Source organism: Dama dama, chromosome 16 (assembly GCF_033118175.1).
Source record: "Dama dama isolate Ldn47 chromosome 16, ASM3311817v1, whole genome shotgun sequence".
NCBI lineage: Eukaryota > Metazoa > Chordata > Mammalia > Artiodactyla > Cervidae > Dama > Dama dama.
Window position 1 is genome coordinate 34,890,144 of NC_083696.1, and position 14,662 is coordinate 34,904,805.

General features: G+C 45.9%; 1 protein-coding gene across 1 annotated transcript; it reads left to right on the forward strand.

Annotated features, from left to right (window-relative positions):
- The first annotated feature begins 8,190 nt into the window (after nt 1-8,190).
- On the forward strand, nt 8,191-14,287 carry SPATA31F1 (SPATA31 subfamily F member 1). The gene is given in 5 exon segments (XM_061163224.1): nt 8,191-8,331; nt 8,910-8,955; nt 9,468-9,528; nt 10,532-13,344; nt 13,347-14,287. Coding segments are annotated over 5 exon segments (4,002 nt in total).
- The last annotated feature ends 375 nt before the right edge of the window (nt 14,288-14,662 follow it).

Below are 14,662 nucleotides of genomic sequence, written 5' to 3' on the forward strand. Positions count from 1 at the left end.
ATTAATTAATTAAAATAAAATGTCAAAAAAATAAAATACTTGACCAAAGAATAAACTTGACCAAGGAGGTGAAAGACTTATATGCTGAGAACTATAAAACATTGATAAAGGAAAATGAAAGTGACTCAAAGAAATAGAAAGCTATCTCATGCTCTTGGATTGGGAGAATTAATATTGTTTAAATGACCATACTACCCAAACCAATCTACAGATTTAATGTGATCCTTATCAAATTACCCATGACATTTTATACAGAACTAGAACAACTAATCCTAAAACTTCTATGGAACCACAGAAGACCCAGAATTCCAAAGCAATCCTAAGGAAAAAGAACAAAGCTGAAGGCATAACACTGCTAGACTTCAGACAATCTTAAAAAGCTACAGTAATCAGAATAGCATGGTGTTGGGCAAAAAACAGACATATGGGTCAATGGAATATAAGAGAGTCCAGAAATAAACCCACACACCTGTGGTCAATTAATCTTTGTCAAAAGAGGCAAGAATATACAACAGAGTAAAGACAGTCTCTTCAGCAGGTAGTACTGAGAAAACTAGATAGCTGTGTGTAAATCAGTGAAGTTACAACACTTCCTCACACCTTACGCAAAAATAAATTCAAAATCGCTTAGTCGTATAAGACATGACACCATAAAACTTCCAGAAGAGAACATAGGCAACATTCTCTGACATAAATTGCAGCATGTTTTCTTAGGTCAGTCTCTCTAGGCAAAAGAAATAAAAACAAAAGTAAACGGAGATGGATGAAACTGGAGCCCATTATACAGAGTGAAGTAAGCCAGAAAGATAAACACCAATACAGTATACTAACACATATATATGGAATTTTAAAAGATGGTAATGATAACCCTATATGCAGGACAGAAAAAGACACAGATGTATAGAACAGACTTTTGGACTCTGTGGGAGAAGGCGAGGGTGGGATGATCTGAGAGAATAACATTGAAACATGTATATTATCAAGTGTGAAACAGATCGCCAGCCCAGGTTGGATGCATGAGACAAGTGCTCAGGGCTGGTGCACTGGAAAGACCCAGAGGGATGGGATGGGGAGGGAGGTGGGAGGGGGGATCAGGATGGGGAACACATGTAAATCCATGGTTGATTCATGTCAATGTATGGCAAAAACCACTACAATATTGTAAAGTAATTAGCCTCCAACTAATAAAAATAAATGGAAAAAAAAGAACTGTACATCAAGAAAAAAAAGAAATAAAAGCAAAAGTAAACAAATGTGATCTATTCAAACTTAGAAGCTTTTGCACAGCAAAGAAATCATTGTTGTTCAAATGCTAAGTTGTGTCTAACTGTGACCCGATGAACTGCAGCATGTCAGTCTTCCCTGTCCATCACCAACTCCCAGAGCTTGCTTAAACTCATGGCCATTGAGTTAGTGATGCCATCCAACCATCTCATCTCTGTCACCCCCTTCTCCTCTTGCCCTCAATCTTTCCCAGCATCAGGGTCTTTTCCAATGAGTCAACACTTCACATCAGATGGCCGAAATATTAGAGTTTCAGCTTCAGCATCAGTCCATCCCATGAATATTCAGGGTTGAGTTCCTTTAGAATTAACTGGTTTGATCTCCTTGCTGTCCAAGGGACTCTCAAGAGTTCTCCAACACCACAGTTCAACATCATCAATTCTTCAGTGCTCAGCCTTTATGGTCCAACTCTCACATCCATACATGACTACTGAAAAAAAAACAAAGATTTGACTGTACACACCTTTGTCGGCAAACTGATGTCTGCTTTTTAATACACTGTCTAGGTTTGTCATAGCTTTTCTTCCAAGGAGCAAGTGTCTTTCAATTTCATGACTGCAGTCACCATCTGCAGTGATTTTGGAGCCCAGGAAAAAAAGATCTGTCACTGTTTCCACTTTTTCCCCATCTGTTTACCATGAAGTGATGGGACCAGATGCCATGATCTTCATTTTTTGAATGTTGAGTTTTAAGACAGCTTTTCACTCTCCTCTTTTACCTTCATCAAGAGACTCTTTAGTTCCTCTTCGCTTTCTGCCATTAAAGTGGTATGGTCTGCATATCTGAGGTTGATATTTCTCCCAACAATCTTGATGCCAGCTTGTGAGTCTTCCAATCCAGCATTTCACGTGATATACTCTACATATAAGTTAAATAAACAAGGTGACAATATACAGCCTTGACGTTCTCCTTTCTCGATTTTGAACCAGTCCATTGGTCCATGTCCGGTTCTAACTGTTGCTTCTTGTCCTGCATGTAGGTTTCTCAAGAAACAGGTAAGGTGGTCTGGTATTCCCATTTCTTTAAGAAATTCCCACAGTTTGTTGTGATCCACACAAAGGCTTTAGCATAGTCAGTGAAGCAGATTTTAGAATTTTAGAATTCCCTTTTTCTTTGCTTCAGAAGATGCTGCCAATTTGATTGCTGGTTCCTCTGTCTTTTCTAAATCCAGCTTGTACTGGAAATTCTCGGTTCACATACTGGTGAAGCCACTCTTGAAGGATTTTGAGCATAATCTTGCTAGCATGTGCAACTGTGTGGGAGTTTGAACATTTCTTGGCATTGCCTTTCTTTGGGATTGGAATGAAAACTGACCTTTTCCAGTCCTGTGGCCACTGCTGAGTTTTCCAGATTTGCTGGCATATTGAGTGCAGCACTTTAACAGCATCATCTTTTAGGATATTAAATAGCTCAGCTGGAATTCCATCACCTCCACTACCTTTGTTCATAGAAATGCTTCCTAATGCCCACCTGACTTCACACTCCAGGATGTCTGGCTCTAGGTGAGAGTGATCACACCATTGTGGTTATCCAGGTCATTAAGACCTTTTTTGTACAGTTCTGTGTATTCTTGCCACCTCTTCTTAATATCTTCTGCTTCTGTTAGGTCCTTGCCATTTCTATCCTTTATTGAACCCATCTTTGAAGAAGGCAATGGCACCCCACTCCAGTACTCTTGCCTGGAAAATCCCATGGACAAAGGAGCCTGGTAGGCTGCAGTCCATGAGGTCGCTAAGAGTCCGACACGACTGACTGACTTCACTTTCACTTTTCACTTTCATGCGCTGGAGAAGGAAATGGCAACCCACTCCAGTGTTCTTGCCTGGAGAATCCCAGGGACGGGGGAGCCTGGTGCGCTGCTGTCTATGGGGTCGCACAGAGTCGGACACGACTGAAGTGACTTAGCAGCAGTAGCAGTTGCTTAAAATGTTCCCTTGGTATCTCCAGTTTTCTTGAAGAGATCTCTAGTCTTTCCCATCTGTTGTTTTCCTGTTTCTTTGCATTGTTCACTTAAGAAGTCTTCCTTATCTCTCTTTGCTATTCTCTGAGACTCTGCATTCACTAGGGCATATCTTTCCCATTCTCCTTTGCGCCTTTTGCTTCTCTTCTTTTCTTAGCTATTTGTAAGGCCTCCTCAGACAACCACTTTGCCTTCTTGCATTTCTTTTTCTTGGGGATGGTTTTGGTCTCCACTTCCTGAAAGGTTGCTGTTGTGAACTGTGAATTACGCTGGTTTCATGACCTCTGGAGGAGAGGATTTCAGTCCGAGGCCAGAGACGACATTTGATCACTTAGAGCTTTTGTGTAGCAGAGTTCTGTTAAAGTATAAAAGAGATAGAGAAACTTCTGAAACAGACATCAGAAGGGGGCAGAAAGAATGCCCCCTTGCAAGTTTTTGAGAGTTGAGTTCAGTCTCTCAGTCATGTCTGACCCTTTCCTACCCCATAGACTGCAGCATGCCAGGCCTCCCTGTCCATCACCAACTCCCAGAGTTTATTCAAACTCATGTCTATTGAGTCGGTGATGCCATCCAACCATCTCATCCTCTGTTGTCCCTTTCTCTTCCCGCCTTCAATCTTTCCCAGCATCAGGGTCTTTTCCAATGGTTTTATGTCTGTTCAGTCAGTTCAGTTCAGTCGCTCAGTCGTGTATGACTCTTTGCGACCCCGTGAATCGCACGCAGCACGTCAGGCCTCCCTGTCCATCACCAACTCCCAGACCTTACTCAAACCCATGTCCATTGAGTCGGTGATGCCATCCAACCATCTCATCCTCTGTCATCCCCTTCTCCTCCTGCCCCCAACCCCTCCCAGCATCAGGGTTTTTTCCAATGAGTCAACTCTTCTCATGAGGTGGCCAAAGTACTGGAGTTTCAGCTTCAGCATCAGTCCTTCCAATGAACACCCAGGACTGATCTCCTTTAGGATGGACGGGTTGGATCTCCTTGCAGTCCAAGGGACTCTCAAGAGTCTTCTCCAACACCGCAGTTCAAAAGCATCAATTTTTAGGCACTCAGCTTTCTTCACAGTCCAACTCTCACATCCATACATGACCACTGGAAGACCCATAGCCTTGACCAGATAGACCTTTGTTGGCAAAGTAATGTCTCTGCTTTTTAAAATGCTATCTAGGTTGGTCATAACTTTCCTTCCAAGGAGTAAGCATCTTTTAATTTCATGGCAAGCTCTTAATCAGACATAAGAAACACCTCAAGGCTAAGGGATTTTGACCAGGCCCCTCTCCCACAATATGCGTTTTTGAGATAGAATGGCACAAGGCATGTCATCCCCAGCCACAAAACAATTGACATGAATACTGATTTGTTGAACCATTATCAACCCAGTGTTTAAGAAAAGGAAAAAATGGTTAGTCTTAGGCCAGAATCAATTTGAAGAAAGGCAGACTACAAAGCAAATAGTTTCATTAACATATCTTAAGAAAAACATTTCCATAAGAAAAACCACGTAGGTTAACTCAAGATTTGAGAAGAGTTAATTTCAGGCAGAACCAGGAGTTGTCAGCACAGAATTAAAATAAACCTCTTAATTTTGTGTAGAGAAAGGAAAAAAATGTCTGCCACTTGCAGTTTATTTCCTCCTGCCTCTTAGGGGTCTCTGGCCTTCCTACCTGTTAACCCCCTCACTCCTGTACAGTGTTACAAATTTCCATCCATCGTTCTCCAGGCACTCTTGTCTACCACATCTAATCCCTTGAATCTTTTCCTCACCTCCACTGTATAATCATAAGGGATTTGATTTAGGTCATACCTGAATGGCCTAGTGGTTTTCCCTACTTTCTTTAGTTTAAGCCTGAATTTTGCAATATGGAGCTGATGATCTGAGCCACAGTCAGCTCCAGGTCTTGTTTCTGCTGAGTGTATAGAGTTTCTCCACCTGAGGCTGCAAAGAATATAATCAATGTGATTTCAGTATTCACCATCTGGTGTTGTCCATGTGTAGGGTCGTCTCATGTGTTGTTGGAAGAGGGTGTTTGCTATGACCAGTGTGTTCTCTTGGCAAAACTGTTAGCCTTTGCCCTGCTTCATTTTGTACTCCACAACCAAACATGCCTGTTACTCCAGGTATCTCTTGACTTCCTACTTTTGCATTCCAGTCCCCTATGATGAAAAGGACATCTTTGTTTGGTGTTAGTTCTAGAAGGTCTTGTAGGTCTTCATAGAACCATTCCACTTCTGCTTCTTTGGCATTAGTGATTGGGGCATAGATTTGGATTACTGTAATACTGAATGGTTTGCCTTGGAAATGAACAGAGATCATTCTCTTGTTTTTGAGATTGTACCCAAGTACTGCATTTTGGACTGCTGTAGACTATGAAGGCTACTCCATTTCTTCTAAGGGATTCTTGCCCACAGCAGTAGACTTAATGGTCATCTGAATTAAATTCACCCATTCTCACCCATTTTAGTTCATTGATTCCTAAAATGTCGATGTTCACTCTTGCCATCTCCTGTTTGACCACATCCAACTTACCTTGATTGATGAACCTAACATTCCAGGTTCCTATGCAATATTGTTCTTTACAGCATTGGACTTTACCTTCACCACCAGACACATCCACAACTGAATGATGTTTCTGCTTTAGCCCAGCCTCTTCATTCTTTCTGGAGCTATTTCTCTGCTCTTCCCCCATAGTATATTGGACACCTACTGACCTGGGGGGCTTATCTTCCTGTGTCATATCTTTTTGCCTTTTGTTGTGTTCATGGGGTTCTTGAGGCAAGAATACTGCAATGGTTTGCTATTCCCTTCTCAGGTGGACTACGTTTTGTCAGGCCCTGACTAGCAGGGACATGCCCTTCAGCCACTCCACGTAGCTGGATAGTAAGCCTGGTGCCCCGGTTGTCCCGCTGATGGTCCTCATTGAGCATGTGAACCTTCACCTGCTGCCAGGTGTCGGTCAGCATGCTGCCTGGGGGCCAGGGCAAAGGCCCTGCTGCAGTCAGAGGAGTTTGGGATTAGCAGATACAAGTTTGAGGTAAGCAACAAGGTCCTACTGTATAGCACAGGGAATTATATTCAATATCTTATAATAAACTATAATAGAAAATAATCTGAAATATAGATATGCAAAATTGAATCACTTTGCTGTATGTCGAAGCTAATACAACATTGTAAATCAACTATACTTCAATTTAAAAACTATTTGCAAAATATACACAAGATATTTTCATATTATTAAATAAAACAAGATATAAACCATGTCTATGATATGCTTTCATTTGTGAAAAAATATCACTTTATTTATACTTCCTATCCCAAATCAATTCCTAAATCAATTCTGAAAGACACACAGGGAAGGAAAAGGGGAGAGAAAGATGAGAAAGAGACATACTACATACCTTCTTCTGCCTTTGTAATTTTGTGTGCCTACTTTTAAAAAACAATTTTAAGTTACTGAAATAAAATAAATGCTTCTGTCAAGAGAACTCATTCCTGCTCCTCCAGTATTTCCCTTCAAGCCCAATCCAGTCCACCCACATGCACCTCTGCTAGAGGTAGACTGCATTTCTTACTGCCAAATGAATTCCATGGCCCATCCCTCAGTATTCTGCATCTGTTGGTAAGTTTCTCTCCTACCTAGAACACACTCCTTTCACCCACAGCCTGCATGTACACATTCAACTCCAGTTTCACTCTACCCAGGAGCCTTCTCTGTCTATGCATCCTGATCCTCACTGTGTTTTTTCCCCTTAGGAATGGGATGTTTGTGACCTGGGCCTTACAGATGAATAAATGATTCCATTTGTTTTCCATTGCTGGTTCTTACTTTATGTGGATTAGTCTTATCTTAGAAACCAGTGAGGTGGTTTTGGGTTGCTGGCTCTAAAAGCAACATGACTGAAAATATCTTTGTACCCTTGACACTGTCCAGCTTAGGACTGAGCACAGATTGATCACTCACCATGCCAGATGGATAGAGAACTGGACACTGGAGGAAGGACCAAGTGGTATCTTCAGAGATATTAAGGCCAAGAATTTTTTGGCTGTGAGACCACTTACCAGGGAAAGATTGTCTCAAGGAAATTCAGAAATTTTGAGATATTGGAGTCAGATCACAGTATCCACAGACAGCCAAGCAGGTAACATAATGTCTAAATCTAATAGTCAAGGTGGAGGAATGATGGGTCTTGGGAGTGATTGGAAAACACCCATCATGCCTAAAAGTTACCAAATGAGCCACTGTGCTTAACTACTGAAGCCCGTGAGCCCTAGAGCCAGCAATCCAAAACTACTGAGCCAGCATTCTGCAACTACCGAAGCCCATACACCTAGAGCCTGTGGTCTACAACTGGAGATTAGCCCCCACTCTCCACAACTAGAGAAAGCCCAGGAGCAGCAAGGAAGACCCACAGCAGCCATAAATAGAGTTCTCCATTCCCAAGCCATAACCAGTCTCTGCCGTCCCTAAGCTAATGTATGCTCCTCACATACATTTTCAGTACAGGTGGAGTTTATAGAGGTTCCTCTGTCCCAGCCACTCTTCCTCAAAAGATACCTAATGTTCCTAAACACTCAGTTTTCAGTGGATGGCTGACAAGACAGCTATCACAAAGGAAGAGCAGAGCTGTCAGGCTGGTGGAGGCTCTGGAAAGTGAAGACAAAGTGGAAGCAAAGACACTGCCTGCAAGCGACACCTTCAGTCCTTACAACAAGATACCCTCATTTACAGACTGAATCACCACGTGAGCTTCTCTAGACAGCTTTGTCTTTTGACACCACACCTGCTGTGTGAAACAGGCAGGCTTTGTGATGTAGTCTGATGGCTGGTTCCGTCATCTGTGAGGTGGAGACCACCGGCATGGCATGGAGAGTCATTAGGCACCAGGACCCCGAGTGCCTACATACAGGAATGGTTGGTCTCCTCATGCTAATGAGGTTTTAGACCATGCTGATCCCGACTTCTGTTCTGTGGGATTTAGGGTATCTCTTATATATCTATGGCTCCATCTTCATTATTATCCTAACTATCTGGCAAGTGAAAGAGAGTTACTGTGGATTAACGGAACATAAAAGGAGCTGCTGCCCGGTAGGGAAACACTATGACCATGGCTGCACTAGTTAAGTCTTAGATAAGACACATTCAGTTACTCTTTATAGTACTTCTGTTTCTCAGAGCCCAGAAATAATGCCCTGCTAGCCCACCCCTTCTGTATACTCTAGTTGAAAAATTAAGAATTTCTATCTGACTTGGGTTGAGTGCTAGATAAAATGGAATCTACCTCACTGGATTTCTTCTGACCTCTCAAAATGGGGGATTTTTCTGATTGGTGGACTTAGTAAGCAGAAGTCCTTGGCTGAGAACCACCAACCATTTCATCAGTTCCATTATTCCTCCTGTATTCCTAAGCCCCCTGACAAACTTGTCCTGAGAAAGGGGACAGGAGGTATAGAATATGGAAAGCACTGAAGTAAGTGTGAAATAAATTTAAAAAATGAAATGTTCAGGTGAAAAGCTGGAGTACAGAACGAACATAGAGAAAAGTGTATAAAATACAGAAAGATACACAGACAGAGACTGGGAAATGTATATTTCCTTTGTTTCATTTTGGATGTGAAAAAAAAAATGGTGTCCCAGCTTCACACTCTTAATTCTTTTTCTTTAAGAGTCACCAAAAAGTCAGACAAGGGGCTAGAGATGCAGCGTCAAGAGGTAAAGTCTCAGTTTCTGCTCTGACTCCCCTCCACTGCGGGCAAAGAACCCTGTCCCTTGATGGGCCCTGGTGCCAGGAGCCAGGTACTCTAACCACTGAACACTTCCATTGTCTAAGCTGACAAATTCTCCCAGGAAAAAATAGGGGGGATGGGAAATCAGAGTCTGGGAATGTTCTAAAGTCCACCTCACCCCCAGGAATGAAAAGAGAGGAAACACAGGAGAAGGCCTTAACTGTGTCACTTACTAGTTTTATGACCCTCTGGAAGTCTCTTCATCTCTGTCTTGTCCCTATGGAACAGTATCTAATGATCCTGCCTCACTCACAGCATAGTTGTGAAGATCAAATGAGAGCAGGCCCAGAAGAGCACATCATACTAGTTAAGTCATACACAGACGTGCTTTACAGCACTCACTGTTGGAGTTTGCAATCTCCTCTCATTCAATGGCTTCCTATAGGATGTCCCTGAACCCTCTCCTGCTCCATGTAACACTGTCTCCTGGTTTCTCAGCTAGGAGATTTTCCCAGGAAGAAGCTGAGAAGCCGTGGGAGCTGCTTTCTGTCATAAGAAGGTGATCTCTTGCTCTTTGCAGTCTCCCAATTAAGCCTGGCCTGTGACCATTTGTCTGCTTGACCTGTGACAAGGTTGGAGAGAAGGAGAATGGCTGGGAGGGAGCCAGACACATTGGAGCCTGGAGCACTGGTTTGGAGGGTTGCCAGGGCAAGGGGCGCTCAGCTAATTGAGAAGAGAGTGTCCTAGTTCTCTGTGCCAGGCTCAAGTGGCCCTGGAATTCAGGAGTTCACTAGTAGATGCACTAGTTCATAAAAGACTCTACATGATTTTGCACTCAAGCCACAAGACAAGTTATACAGTCAGGAGAATAGATAATTAAGTGCGTAATTAATTCATCATTTTCATATTCTCTTTATAGCTACACCCATTCAAGGGCAGACCCCTGGACCCTGCTGACATTACCTCCTCTGGTTCTGTCTTCAGGGAGGTCAGTTCCTGGGACAGCCCTCAGACAGGAGCTTGTCATATTAATTCTTTCTTCTCTAGATCTCTAGAGAAAGGGGACGGACTCTCAAGAGATGTTGTGTACACTCTTTAATCCCCAGAACAGAGTTCCCGAAAGGATCTCCTTTTTCATAGTTTGGAAATAGTGAATACCAGGCCACAGCCTCGGCCCCTAAAGAGAATGACTCCAGGTTCTACATGGTGATGTTCCTGGTGCTGTGCCATCAGCTAAACATTGCATCCCCTGTCTGCCTGGTTCCTTCTCCTAGCTCAGATTCTCAACACAGGTCACAAAGGACTCACCTACCACCCGCTCTCTCAAGGCCCTGTGCTCCCATCAGTTGTCTGAGACCTCATCCAATAAGCCCCAGGCCCTCAGCCCAGCCCACCATAACTTGCCAAATGTCATTTCCCTAGGGGAAAAAAATAGATGAGTAAACAGGCAGCAGAGGCAAGCCTCTGAGCCTATAGGACTAGGGGAAGGCAGCCCAGTCTCAGGCCAAAGAGGCAGCTGTCACTCCATCAGTAACAGACGGTTGCCATGTTTCCCTCCCCAGCCAGGGCTGGCTTCCTCAAGAGGGGAGTGTGCGGCAGCTCCTGTGTGAAGATCCCTGCTGCCAAACCTGCAACGGCATGGCTCTGGAGATTCAGCAGGTGCTGGCAGATGAGAACACCCCAGTCTCCCCGACTTCAGGGGGGCCAGCACAGGGCTCCTCTTGCCTAGAGGTTTTGTCCAAGCCTAGAGTGTCTTTCCAGGAAAGTATGGAGCATCGTTCCCCACACTCCAAAGGCCCTTCACTTCCACCTGCAAACCTCACAGTGTCACAGAAATCCTTGGCACCGTCAGTCGCCCAGTCAGCTGGTACAGCTGGCATCTGTGACTGCTGGGCTGAACACCTCAAGCTAGGGCAGGGATTCCAAATGCCAGAGGTGCCCAGGGGCCCAGAGACTATGCTTTCTTCAAGATTTGAGGAGCCAAGAGTTTCAGTGAACCTGCAGGAGATAATCCAGAGCCACCCCAACCTTGTCTATGGGAACCAAGGCCAGCAGCCCTTGAATTCCCAGGTCTCTCTGCTGACCCTGAATCGAGAAATCACAGCTTTAACACATCCTATGGCCTTAAACATGGTCACTGTCCTCCCTGCCCACCTGCCGTTCCTTAGTCCTGAAGTCCTGAGGCTTCTTGAGGTCCATGTAAGAAGACTGATGCATTTCCAGAGGTGGGGGCTCCCCAGACGTGTGGAAGAGTCCCTGAGGCAGCTTATGCCAAACCCACCACTATTTTGCCACCCGGTACATAATCAGCCAGTTTCTTTCATCCAGAATGATATTTCTCCATTCTCTGTTGAGAAATTCGGGACCATTTCATACCAGAACTGCGGCTCATGTATAGCTGGCCAACCCACCCAGGCCTTCTGGGTTTCTGAGTGGTCCATTATGGACCCAGAACAAAGACACTACTACCAGCAAATCCCAAACCATACAACTTTAGCCTCACCCTATGTAGCTCTTAAAGAATTAAGTGACCTTTATCTAATGCCTGGGCAACAGGCTAGTGATTCAGGGGGCCCTGTGCAGCCGAAATACAGCCAGCTATTCTGTGGCCTCCCTTCTCTGCACAGTGAGTCTCTGGTTGACACCTTCTTGGGTTATCAAGGCCTCTCCATGAATGGGAGCATGTCCAAGCACCCCTTGAAGGATCCTTTTCTCTTCAAGGAGCGCTCCTGCTTCCCTCTGATGCCTAAAACTCTGCCCCAGTCAGCTCTACCCTCTTCTCCATCTTCCCCAAATTGGACAGCTCCACCTGAGCAACAAACTCAGATCAGTAGCCCCTTGCTGACTCTGGACGAATGTGAAGCCTTGGAGTGGCACCTGCTGCAGAGGCAGCTCCAGCTTCAGTGGGACTTTCCAGATGTTTTCCAGAGAGATCAGTACACTGAGAGCCCCATGCAGTGTAAGCCCGCTGACCAAGCCCAATCTTCTGAGACTGTAAAAACTTCCTGGCCAGGTCAGCCTGTCTCCACCATCACAAAGGAACTATTCTTCCCAGAGCATGCCAGGAGGCTGCGGGAATTCCACCTCCAGAGACAGTTGGTTCGTGATCACTGGAGCCTGCCCTGGAAGATCCAGCAGTCCATCCAGTTGCTCCTGCCCCCCGCTGGCCAGCAGACTCTGTCCTGGAGCAGCATGGCCCTGGACAATGTGAATGTCCCCCAGCCTACAGCTCTAGAGTGCACTGGGGTTGGCAACCCACTCCCAGCCATTAAGGACCCAGGGTCAGTCCCTATGCCACAAGTGACTGACCAGGCCAAGGCAATCCTGCAGAGCCACGTTGACTCCAAATGCGAGGAGATTCACCAGGGCAAGGTTCCTGTCTACATACATGGCTCTTGTGAGTTCAGAATTCCTGGGGGCCTGCAAGTGGCTCCCGTCACCTGCATCCCAGAAAGCAAGCCCCTGGAACTACAGGCAGCAGATGACCTGGACAAACGACAGGAAGTTACACCCTGGATGCCAGCGGCCCTTGACCAGCAGCAACAAGCCTCATCAGATGCTCTCATTAAACATCCTAAGTTGCCCTGGGCCCTGTCTCAGGGAGCCATTGAGAAACTGAAGACAACTTTACAGCACAAGTATCTGGCCTTCTTGTCAGGGCTGCCTGCTCTTTATTATGTGGCTCTCTCCAGAGCTATGGCTCCAGCAATCACCTCCCCAGCTATGAAGACAGAGATGGTGCCTGGACCTGTCCAATTCCCAACAGAACCTCCGACTCAGGTGCCCTCACCTGAAGAGCAGGGTCTGAGTCCTGGGCCAGGCTTTCAAGATGGCAATGAGGCTTGTGCAGACACTGCAGGTGAATTCCAGGCTGAAGTGCAGACGGAAGGAATAATCAAGATAGTGCCTCGAGAAAGCCAGACAGGGCCTGCGAGGCCCTACTCACTCAGGGAACCCATCTTGACTAAACTAAATTTCCATCTGAGAAAGAAGATCCTAGAGATACAACTGGGAATTCCCCTAAAGGCAAGGGAGTCCAGAGAACAAACTGTAGCAATGCCAAAGAACGTGTGCACACAGGAGTCCCCTGGGAATCTAGACAACCAAGGAAAACTACCACTCCAGGATCTCCCCGTTCCACCAGATACGCCACATTCCCCAGATCCAGAATGGCTCCACCTCACGGAAGAGCTAGCAACGGAGTTAAAGACAGTGCATCAGAAACAGAAGCAACGTCATTTCAGCGCAGCACACCGTGGTTCTGTCCACTGGGCCGCCCAGACCTCACAGTCCAGTGGGGACACAACAGAGGGCAAGGCCCGGGCACTCTGTGTTCAGCTAGAAGCCAGTGTGGATGGCCCCAGCCTGGAGGAGCCCTGGGCTCTGAGCCCCACAGGCCTGACAAGAGCAAGGGCTCAGCCCACGTTCCCACACTGGCAGAAAGAAGAAAGAAGCCAGGCAAACCCAAACCAGTTGGAGACCGCGGAGAAGGGGATGCAAGCTTCACACTCTCCTCCACAAGAGAAAAAAGCCACCCAACTGAAGCGCAGAGGCCAGAAGGGCTGCTCCTGAAGAGGACACCCCGCAGCTCCTGTTGCCAGAGACATCATTTTCATCGTGATGCTCCATGCCAGCACAGTCCTCAGCATCAACCTCAGCTTAAACTCCCAGAGCTACCTGCTGGAGTCCCTGAGGGGAAAGACTCTAAGAATGACCAGCGAGCCAGTCAAGCCAAGCTCAACGTCATCCTCAAACCAGCAAGAGTTCCTGAGAATGCCCAGCCTGTGGTGCCCGAGGGGTCACAGGGCCAGCCTTTCTTGGGCCAACTCACTCCAGGTAACCCATTGTGGGGCCACACTTTACATGGTCAGGTGTTGCAGGGGCCAGTGATGCCAGGCTATACTCACCAGAGGCCCAGTCTTCCAGATTCTGGCTTTAGAAATAAGATGAAATCTTTTTTGCGCTGTATTAACCTCAAAACAAAAGGCAAAGGGCATAAGGAATCCATGCCCTCCACCTCTGAGAAAATGGCTAACACAAGAAAAGTAAATGTAGCCAAGAGCCTGGCTCCAGCCAAAAGTCCCAAGGAGAGAACTAAAACAGAGAAGACAAGAGGGGACCTGAAGGCCCAATTTCCACCCCCTGAGAAGCAGATGGGCCTGGCCCTCATGGACATACCCCAGCCCCCGGACAGCAAGCTCCGGCACCGCTCCCACTCGGATCGACTCCACTCAGCCTCTGTTCTGAGCACCCCCCACCACTGCCCTTGGCACTGCCCTCGAGTGGTTTGTGCTACCCGCCCAGGGAACCCACCCTGACCTTCAGCTGTCACCTGAAACAAAAACTCTGGCCTGCTCAAGAAGACCCAGAACAATCAAAAGACTTCATAGTCTACCCAATGTCTGCATCCCTTGAAGAGGATGCTACTGTAATTTTCATTAATGTACAGGTGGGCAGAATGCTGCCCAAAATACACTCTATATCTCTAAGCAGAGAGTTGTGTGTCTGCTCTTTTCTCCACTGTGGTCTGTTCAGGAAAGGCACTTGGGAAGTAAATGTTCTTCCTATCTAGAAAAGGAGCTATAACTCACACTTAAGCTGGGTCAGCATTCCGCACAACACCCCCCTCACTGGACTGTGGAGAAAGGAACTTAAGCAGAGAAGGAAGGCCTTTGTCTAAGGTACACTGAAAG